Source organism: Anguilla anguilla, chromosome 2, assembly GCF_013347855.1.
Source record: "Anguilla anguilla isolate fAngAng1 chromosome 2, fAngAng1.pri, whole genome shotgun sequence".
Lineage (NCBI taxonomy): Eukaryota > Metazoa > Chordata > Actinopteri > Anguilliformes > Anguillidae > Anguilla > Anguilla anguilla.
In genome coordinates this window covers 56198760-56209940 of record NC_049202.1, presented here as the reverse complement: position 1 = coordinate 56209940, position 11181 = coordinate 56198760, and the positions used below count along the sequence as shown (strand labels likewise).

The 11181-nt window shown below is 52.4% G+C and overlaps 1 protein-coding gene across 4 annotated transcripts in view; it reads right to left on the bottom strand.

The window, feature by feature from the left end:
* Positions 1 to 11181, bottom strand: part of LOC118216420 (caskin-2-like) — a 65439-nt gene that overhangs the window by 12827 nt on the left and 41431 nt on the right. For all 4 annotated transcript variants that reach the window (XM_035397563.1, XM_035397572.1, XM_035397589.1 and 1 more), the window contains 4 exons: positions 10061 to 10191; positions 5593 to 5701; positions 5173 to 5281; positions 3654 to 3748 (listed from right to left, as the gene is read on the bottom strand). In XM_035397563.1, the coding sequence (XP_035253454.1) occupies positions 3654 to 3748; positions 5173 to 5281; positions 5593 to 5701; positions 10061 to 10191 (444 nt within the window). The remainder of the gene's footprint in view (positions 1 to 3653; positions 3749 to 5172; positions 5282 to 5592; positions 5702 to 10060; positions 10192 to 11181) is intronic.

The following is an 11181-nucleotide window of genomic DNA, read 5'->3' as shown; positions in this document are numbered from 1 at the left end:
ACGCACACACACACACACACACACACGCACACACAAAAACACCTTACAGGCCTTACACACACAGACAGTATGTACCACACACACGGCCTCGTGTAAATCTGATCCAGGAATGCAGCACCTCCTAATCTGGCGCTCTGCTTGCCTTATCATCAGAGAGCTCCCCTGAGGCGGGGAGCGGACATGAGCGAGGACGGCAGGATTTAACATGTTAAGCGTGCGCCCCGAGGGGCGTGCTTTTACAGAGCACCGAGACAGCCCGAAACACTGCCCACAAACAGCAGACAGGCAGCGGGGGGGACAGAAGCACACACACAGGGGCTAGTCCCTGCACCTTGTAGTACACCGCAGGGCTGTTCAGCACACAGGGGCTAGTCCCTACACCTTGTTTTACACCACAGGGCTGTTCAGCACACAGGGGCTAGTCCCTGCACCTTGTAGTACACCGCAGGGCTGTTCGGCACACAGGGGCTAGTCCCCACACCTTGTTTTACACCGCAGGGCTGTTCAGCACACAGGGGCTAGTCCCTACACCTTGTAGTACACCACAGGGCTGTTCAGCACACAGGGGCTAGGCCCTACACCTTGTAGTACACCACAGGGCTGTTCAGCACACAGGGGCTAGTCCCTACACCTTGTAGTACACCACAGGGCTGTTCAGCACACAGGGGCTAGGCCCTACACCTTGTAGTACACCACAGGGCTGTTCAGCACACAGGGGCTAGTCCCTACACCTTGTAGTACACCACAGGGCTGTTCAGCACACAGGGGCTAGTCCCCACACCTTGTAGTACACCACAGGGCTGTTCAGCACACAGGGGCTAGTCCCTACACCTTGTTTTACACCGCAGGGCTGTTCAGCACACAGGGGCTAGTCCCTACACCTTGTAGTACACCACAGGGCTGTTCAGCACACAGGGGCTAGTCCCTACACCTTGTTTTACACCGCAGGGCTGTTCGGCACACAGGGGCTAGTCCCTGCACCTTGTAGTACACCACAGGGCTGTTCAGCACACAGGGGCTAGTCCCTACACCTTGTTTTACACCGTAGGGCTGTTCAGCACACAGGGGCTAGTCCCTACACCTTGTTTTACACCACAGGGCTGTTCAGCACACAGGGGCTAGTCCCCACACCTTGTAGTACACCACAGGGCTGTTCAGCACACAGGGGCTAGTCCCTGCACCTTGTAGTACACCACAGGGCTGTTTGGCACACAGGGGCTAGTCCCCACACCTTGTAGTACACCACAGGGCTGTTCGGCACACAGGGGCTAGTCCCTGCACCTTGTAGTACACCACAGGGCTGTTCAGCACACAGGGGCTAGTCCCCACACCTTGTTTTACACCGCAGGGCTGTTCAGCTCACAGGGGCTAGTCCCTACACCTTGTAGTACACCGCAGGGCTGTTCAGCACACAGGGGCTAGTCCCTACACCTTGTAGTACACCACAGGACTGTTCAGCACACAGGGGCTAGTCCCTGCACCTTGTAGTACACCACAGGGCTGTTCGGCACACAGGGGCTAGTCCCTACACCTTGTAGTACACCGCAGGGCTGTTCAGCACACAGGGGCTAGTCCCTACACCTTGTAGTACACCACAGGGCTGTTCAGCACACAGGGGCTAGTCCCTACACCTTGTAGTACACCACAGGGCTGTTCAGCACACAGGGGCTAGTCCCTACACCTTGTAGTACACCACAGGGCTGTTCAGCACACAGGGGTTAGTCCCTACAATGTAGTACACCACAGGGCTGTTCAGCACACAGGGGCTAGTCCCTACACCTTGTAGTACACCACAGGGCTGTTCGGCACACAGGGGCTAGTCCCTACACCTTGTAGTACACCACAGGGCTGTTCAGTACACAGGGGCTAGTCCCTACATCTTGTAGTACACCACAGGACTGTTCAGCACACAGGGGCTAGTCCCTACACCTTGTTTTACACCACAGGGCTGTTCAGCACACAGGGGCTAGTCCCTACACCTTGTAGTACACCACAGGACTGTTCAGCACACAGGGGCTAGTCCCTACACCTTGTAGTACACCACAGGGCTGTTCAGCACACAGTGGCTAGTCCCTACACCTTGTAGTACACCACAGGACTGTTCAGCACACAGGGGCTAGTCCCTACACCTTGTAGTACACCACAGGACTGTTCAGCACACAGGGGCTAGTCCCCACACCTTGTTTTACACCGCAGGGCTGTTCAGCTCACAGGGGCTAGTCCCCACACCTTGTTTTACACCGCAGGGCTGTTCAGCTCACAGGGGCTAGTCCCTACACCTTGTAGTACACCACAGGGCTGTTCAGCACACAGGGGCTAGTCCCTACACCTTGTAGTACACCACAGGGCTGTTCAGCACACAGGGGCTAGTCCCTACACCTTGTAGTACACCGCAGGGCTGTTCAGCACACAGGGGCTAGTCCCCACACCTTGTTTTACACCGCAGGGCTGTTCAGCTCACAGGGGCTAGTCCCCACACCTTGTTTTACACCGCAGGGCTGTTCAGCTCACAGGGGCTAGTCCCTACACCTTGTAGTACACCACAGGACTGTTCAGCACACAGGGGCTAGTCCCCACACCTTGTTTTACACCGCAGGGCTGTTCAGCTCACAGGGGCTAGTCCCCACACCTTGTTTTACACCGCAGGGCTGTTCAGCTCACAGGGGCTAGTCCCTACACCTTGTTTTACACCGCAGGGCTGTTTGCTCGCCAGCAGGGCTTTGACTGACAGGCGGCCGGGCCTGTCTCTGCTTGCCTCTCCGCTCTTATCCGCCACGCCCAGGGCGCGCTGCGGCCTTCAGAACACGAGCGCCATCGCGCCTGACCCGCCCTGCCACGCGTAGCCTCGTCTGGAGGTCAGCGCTGAAGAGCACAGTCAGTGAGGACAGCCAGAGCAAGAGCAGCCTGACCTGGGGCTGTGTAAAGCAGGGCAGCCCCTGTTCCTGTCCTACTGCTGATACGAAGGCACTGATATTCATTTGGGGAGTTACACACACACACAAACACAGACACAAGGACACACAAACACACACACAAAAAACACACAGACACACAGACACACACACACACACAGAGACACACACACACACCTCTTTTCCCCTGAATACCTGTGTTCTGTGGTTACCGTGCACACAACAGTAAACACAATGGCCCCGAAGCAGAAGACAAGCAGAGAGCAAACAAACAGAGCGGCGCTGGGCCGTTGTCAGGGCGTCATAGGCGTGGCCTGTCTAACCCCAGACACGAGCGGGGAGGGCTCAGTGACGCACAGGAAGGCAGACACGCAAACAGACAGACAAACGGACAGGGGGTGACGCGTGCCCTGAAGAAGCGACCTCTCAGCAGAAACGCAAGCAGGGCAGAGGGCCGAGGCGGCCAGGGGGAGGGGCCCAGGCAGGAATTCAGGTCCCCGGGGCAGAGGCGTGGGCAGAGGCCGGGTGAAGCGGGGGTAGGTGGGGGAGAAGCAGCGGATTCAGTAGAGCGCAGCACGCCCGCGCTCTAAATGCCCTGGCTGCAGACCCCGCCGTGTCATTGCGCTGGGAAGGCTTAGTGTGCATTATTCATGAAGCTCAGGAGCTCTGGGGAGACAAAGGCCCACTTAAAAGCGACGGCATCGCTGTCGTGCCACTCAACAGAGCTGCCTGTTTACCCACCATGATAATGTCTCCCGCGCGGATGTTGAGCGCTGTGGGGTCATGCAAGTTCCAGTAGTCCTTTAGAGCTCTCACCTGTAGGACTCCTGTAGCATCTGATACCAGACAGAGAGAGGGGGGGGAGAGAGGGGGAGAAAGAGAGAGGGAGGGGAGACAGAGAGAGGGGGAGACAGAGATTGAAAAAGGCTTTCATAACTGTTCACATGAATGGCGAGTGGATCTATGCACAGGTCACAGGTCAGCTGCTGATGTCACACCATGTGACAGACGAGCCCAGAAGCACAGAACGCCGTCCCGCACACTGGCGTCCCGTTTCAGGACATTTCTGCCGATCCCCACATGAGAACACTAACGCAACAGTCCCGACACAAGCAGGGGCACAACGCAGTGCCCGGCTACTCCTGAGTGACCCAGAAAAAAACACATAAATCAGGCGGAGAGCTGTTTGTTTTACAGTAATATATCATAATCCTGTCCCTGAAAGCCTTGTGCAGCACAGGGCTACCAAAATGACAAGGCAAAGAAATGAAAACACACGTTTGAAAAAAGTATTCCCTCAGCGTTTACATGCCTCTGAATAACATGATAGGCTAATTCAGCAGAACTTCCCGACATAACAGGATAGTTAAAGCCTTCCACCTTCAAACAGGCCTCTGTACAAGTGCCGATTATTCTTTTTCAGTTCCTATATCAAAGGGCACACATCAAAGACAGGAGTCCGCTGGATTAGAGAGCAGATAGCGCAAACCACAGAGGTCTTTATTCCGCGCACGAGCACGCACGCACACACACACACACACACACACACACACACACGCACACACGCACACACGCGCACGCACACACACACACACACACACTCACACACGCACACACGCACTCACGCACGCACGCACGCACGCACGCACGCACGCACGCACGCACGCACACACACACACACACACACACACTCACACACACACACACTCACACACACACTCACACACGCACTCACGCACTCACGCACACACACACACACACACACACACACTCACGCACTCACGCACACACGCACACACGCACACACGCACACACGCACACACGCACACACACACACACACTCATTAGCTGATCCTCGGGCACGGCTCTCGTTTCCTTGTGAACAGAACGGGGGCCAGGTTACATAACTGTGGCGCTAAACACAGCTGCTTTTCAAATTACAGCCCCAGCGTCTCCCGACCCCTCCCTCCCCGGCCTCCACAATAACACACAGGGCGCGCTGCAGACAAGGGGCCCAGACGAGAACACAACCTTCTCAGGAAGAAAGAGAACGAGACAAAGACATTAAAGCTGAGCCCCAGAGAGAAAAGGAAAAAGGAGAAGAAAAAAAAAAAGAAAGGGACAAAAGGTGAGAGCAGAAGAGGAATGGGGAATAAAGCTTGGAAAGTACGCTGCGTGCTTGTTGAACAGAAAAAGAAAAGGGCTCGGGCGCTCTGAGTCCTCCCAGCCAGAGGGGGGCAGTAGGGTAGTGAGGCCTCACCTCTCAGGAGCTGCTTGATGTCTTTACTGGCGTGCGACGTGGTGAACTGGTTGACGATGTCCAGCGCTGTCTGGTTGTAGGTGTTGCGGATGTTGACGTCAATTCCAGCCTGCCAGGAGAGAGTCGATGCGCTACAATTTAAGTACCGCACTTGCAGCAGAGCGTTTGTGTGATAACACCTGACATGTTCAAGAAGAGCAAGTGTCATGAACTTCCTCCCTTGTTTAAAGAAACCTCACACACTTTACTTTTAAATTTTTAATGGGCAGCTGATTGAAAAGAAACCATGAAAACCTGCAGAGACTGCGGCCGTCCAGGGCAGAGGTTTGAGACCCCTTGTGTGATTTGTAGAATAACAGCGGTCTGAGGTACAGGAAACTTAAAGCCATCTATGCAGGGAAAAGTTTAGTATTCACTCACGTCCAACAGCAGCCGCACTACTTCTGTTTTCCCATAGAGGGCAGCCTCGTGCAAGGCGGTGCCAGCCTTGGTGGCCCTGTTGATGTCAATGCCGGCTTTCAGAAGCAGCCTGGTCATGAACAGGAACAAAGTCTCATTAGCACAATTAGGTTTAAAACGCTTGAACTTACACATTATTCCACATTCATGCTGATTAGGTTCCTTCATATGAGCAGCTGCAGCTGAACCCTGGAACGCACCCTGTCCCTAATCCTCAGGAGTGGGGTTACTGCAGAGTACCCTAACCCTAATCCTCAGGAGTGGGGTTACTGCAGAGTACCCTAACCATAATCCTCAGGAGTGGGGTTACTGCAGAGTACCCTAACCCTAATCCACAGGAGTGGGGTTACTGCAGAGTACCCTAACCCTAATCCTCAGGAGTGGGGTTACTGCAGAGTACCCTAACCCTAATCCTCAGGAGTGGGGTTACTGCAGAGTACCCTAACCATAATCCTCAGGAGTGGGGTTACTGCAGAGTACCCTAACCATAATCCTCAGGGGTGGGGTTACTGCAGAGTACCCTAACCATAATCCTCAGGAGTGGGGTTACTGCAGAGTACCCTAACCCTAATCCTCAGGAGTGGGGTTACTGCAGAGCTCACCCTAACCCTAATCCTCAGGAGTGGGGTTACTGCAGAGTACGCTAACCCTAATCCACAGGAGTGGGGTTACTGCAGAGTACCCTAACCCTAATCCTCAGGAGTGGGGTTACTGCAGGGCACTGGACAGTGGCTAAGCAAACATCCTGATACTAAGTATTCCTACTTCCACCCCAAAACCAACCCAAAAATCTGGACCCCAAACCCATCCCTAAACACAGCCTGTTCTTCAGACCTTTTCCCATGCCCCAACCCAAAACCCTAACCCCACCCAAATACCTCTCCCCACTATCTCATTACAACAACACGTTAAGGCCCAACAAAAACACATCTATAGGAGACAAACAGACACAGACATTCACAAAACCAAGTGAGGTGAAATGACACGCGTATGAACCTGATAAATGGTTTCCGTCCTTTTTTCATTAAATGGTATGCTTTGGTTTCAGACAGATGACGTGAGATCAGATTCAATTCCAGCCAATTTTGAGCTTAAAATTCAGCTTAAATTCAGTCAGCAGCTGAGTCAGCACAGGCTCTCTCCACAACAGCAGGCTGAGTCATTCAGCATAGAAACAGACAGCTCAAGCCTGGTTAGCCATACACTCATTAGTAGGAGTGTGGATGCAAAGAATTATTTATGCTCATTCCTAACTGAACGAGAGGGGAAACCCAAACACCCCCCACCCGCCAAAAAGAAATACTAGTAGTTTTTCTTTACTTATAAAGGTGCACACTTGTAAGTGTGAATCGTCTATATATGTATATATGCATATATCCTGTGTCTGTCTAAGTGAATAATGTAATCAGTTCCCATTTTGCAGGTATACCCAGCTAGCTAACAAAGTAATGTTAGCCATCTAGCTAGCTTATGAGAACTAATGTAATCGAGCTAGCTAGCAAGGTATATTAACACTGCCCTCAAGTTCTGATTTCCTTATGGAAAATTAGCCACTCTAGACTAGTGGCATACTGGTGCAACATCTCACAGCAATTTAAATATTAAACTAAATGTGAAAAAGATATGTGAGAAAAGATTAAGAAAAGATAAGAGCATGCTATTTGGCTATTACATTTAAACAGCATTGTTCCCTCTGCCTAGTTTTGTAATGGATTTACATTTTCGGTTAAACTGTTTATCTAAAATCATTAATATACATCTGTTGTGTGCACCATGCGTTACTGCTGGATGAATGTTTTAAAGGCTTTTAGATGCCTTTGCTGCTTCCAGTGTGAGAATTATCTAGTCTATCTCATTTCATTAACACACCATTTCTCAGCTTGCCCCAGTCTCATAATAACAGATTGTAATTGGTCTTACATCACAGCAAATGAACTTGTTATGTGTTCAGCTACAGCAGCTACAGACATGCAGCAGGTTTAAACTGAATTACTGGGAACAAAATCCAGGGTCTTATTTCAGCGAGGCAAACTGTTAACAACAATAATGTCAAGATGTGCCTTGTGAACTGCAATGCAATACCATCCATTTCAGTTCCTGCAGTTTTATTAGTTCATGTTTAATTTAAATGGTTACAGAACAAAATAAACTGACTTGATGTTCCTGACCAATAGAATATTTGCATACATTGTTAAACAGCAGTAAGGACAATTTAACAGAACAACGCTCACACACACACACAAAAACTCTCAAACTATCACACACACGCATACCGTACACACACGCACACAAACACACACACACTCGGCACAAGCATGCACGCACATGCTCACACACACGTACACACTCACACACACACACTCACACACACGCAGACACACACACACTCACACACACACACTCACACGCACACGCACACTCACACACACACACACGCTGACACACACACACACTCACACACACACTCACACACACACACACACTCACACACACACACTCACACTCACACACACTCACACTCACACTCACACACACACACACACACACACACACACTCACACTCACACTCACACTCACACACACACACTCACACACACACACACACTCACACACACACACACACTCACACTCACACACACACACACACAGGGATCTCCAGGCTGCAGGAATGCAGTGGGGGCATTAGCCTCAGACAGCTGTGCTGGAAGGAATCTGAGCGTCGCGGTGGGAATGCCTGGCATGGAGAGGGCAGGCGTGAGACGGACCACAGGACCGCAGGCTCGCAGGCTCCCAGGCAACAGTGTGGCTAAAAGTGAAAGCCCTGCTGCACACACCTCTCCTGTACCAGCACAGGTACAGCTCTGCGCTCTGCGTCCACACGCACCGACACTCCCACCACACCAGCTCTTTAAAGTCACCGATAAAAGAACTGATAGCAACTGGACAAAGCCCTAATCATGAAAAACCATCACGCTTATCCCAGTCTCATGTTCAAAGCCTGTTTGTCAGACTTGTGTGGATGAAGGTTACTGCACTGTAATCTGAGATGGAGAACACCCCATCTGGCCACGCCCACCAAGTGGACAGCAGTGACTCAGAGGAGCCATTCAGCCCTTCAGAGTCATGTGGTGAAGTGACAAAGGCATTATGAAAAAGGCATACGCCCCAACTTCATTATTTAAACCCTCCTGCAGAAGCGCGGGGGAAAGCCTTTGCATCTTCACAATAATGAGAGCAGCGGCTCCTGAGCCCTGTCTCTTCCCATCCCCGTAGAGCACAAAGGGATGAGCGAATGAAAGCTTCCTTCAGGGGAAAAGCTTTCCTAAGTTCACCAGCGCACGCGGTCCGTGTCCTGTCCGCCTCGGGGCCTTCCGAAGCTGAAAGACCTTTAGAAAACCCCCTTTTCTTTCCCCCCTCACCCCAGCGACTCCTCACAGGGACTTCAGTAAGCGCCAGCGGGTCAAGCGCTGATTTGACTTCGCAGCGCCGATTAGCGGACGGGATGAGGGCGAGGGGAACTGATGCTGGCCCCCCGCCCAGCGGACAGTACTCCCGTCCAGAGGCAGACAGCAGGCACGCTGGTCCCAGGCCAGCGCGGCCATGACTGCGCCCATGACCCCTGCCTGACGCCCCATCGCTGAAGGAGCCGTGTGACCATTAGGGAAGCAGCCCGGGGCTTCTGCATGTCTCACCACCTGCCCTGTTCTACCAGCAGCCTGCTCCTCTGCACGCTTACCTCTATAGAATATTCACAGCAGACACAGCTTATGGCCAACTGACGGGCCAGGAAAATTTACAAGCCGAAGATTTTTTTTCCTTTAAGAACCCAGCCTGGCTCTGGCTCTTTTCGTGGCAGTATTAATGCCGTAAGCCTGGAGAGAGATGGCGGAGATTCATGAGAGACAGGCAGGGTTGACTGATTAACAGAGCCTACCGAGGGTCAAAGGATTTAGAGCCTTTCGCGCGTTCCCCTCCATCTCAGCCCTGTGAGCCGTGCAGCCTGGGACTGGCGGCTGGTTCCCAGAGGAGAGCGCGGAGGAAGAGGACCTATGCTGGGAATGCAGCGCGAGGTGTCATGTGTGGGAAATGTTAACAGCGTGTCGGAGCAGCTGACCCAGCTCCAGGGCTGTGCAGCCCCGTCTGTCCCCCCCTCCGGAACCGAGAGAGAGCGAGCGCCGCCGCAGCCCAGCGCGCTGACCGGACACCGCTAACACCAACACAACAGAACAGACCGGGAGAGAAGCAGGAGGAACGCAGTTCTGCTGCACAGAGATAAAGACCAGAGACGGACGGGAAAGGGGAAACAGAAGACAGAGCGGAGGCGAAGACTAACAACGAAGAAGGTGGAATAAGAGCAGGAGGAGGGACAGGAGGGAAAGGGCCCCTAGCGAGCGGCAGGGGCCCCTAGCAGGCGGCAGGCGCCTCTCACCTGATGATGTCCTTGTGACCGTTACGAGCGGCGAGGTGAAGCGGAGTGTTGAAGCTGGAGTCCGAGCCGTCCCTCCTCTCTCCCTCCAACAGAGCCACAATCATGTTACTGCTCAACAGCAGCTGAGCAACCTGAGAGAGAGAGAGAGAGAGAGAGAGAGAGAGAGAATGTGCAAGGGAGAGGGAGGGAGAGAAAAATCATAAGGCGGGGGGTCAGTGCATGCGTAACCGGCTCCCAGCTCCACACCCTAAAAGCCGTGACTCTATAAGTGTTCACATGAAGAGCGGGCCGATGGTCACGCAGGAAACTCTAGCAGAGAGGCCGGGGCGGACACAGCAGGTCACAGGCCAGCTGCCCCTGCCACGCCCTGGCACCACGACCCAGCAGCTGCCACACACTAGCCCAGCAACAGAGTGCCAGCCTTCTAAACATATCCCTGCTTCTGAGCAACATTCCACCACAAGCTGGCGTCTCTTTTTTTTACCTCATATTTATGTCTGCAAATGTATAGAGGCAAAAGATTAGCAGAAATCCCAATTTAAGCCCTTTTCTGGTAAATCCAGTTAGGACAGAAGTTAGCGTGGTGTGGATTTCACAACTAGGCTTATCCTTCACATTTTTAAAGGACCCACCGCACAATCCTTTTAGTCTCATTTGGCTAAAATACAAAACCTGCCACTGAAACGGAGAAAACAACCCCACTTTTTGTTCATTAACTTATCTAACAACCGTGATGTAAAGCAAAGCATTTGAAACATAGCCTGTATTGTCGCCTGGAATTCTGTGGACTGCCAGGAAAAATACACAAGGAATGCATTTCCAGAAATAGAACGCTGAGATGGCCTTCGGACCATCCTTCGGACGTCCATTACGCCTGCCTCCGCACCAACAACAAAAACATAACTGCGATTTATTTCCAAGAAATACATCAAGGTAATGAAATAAATGTTACTGAGACTCGCAATGAGTCCCAAGGGTGCTCTTTACACTGGAACATGGCTTCTAGGCCAACAGTGGGGAGAAACCGCCGCTGATTGGAAGTGGATTTGTGTAACGGCTCCAATCGGCAGGGCTCTGCTCCCACGCTCTCAGCGGACAGTGCGAAGACAAAGCTGTTTCTG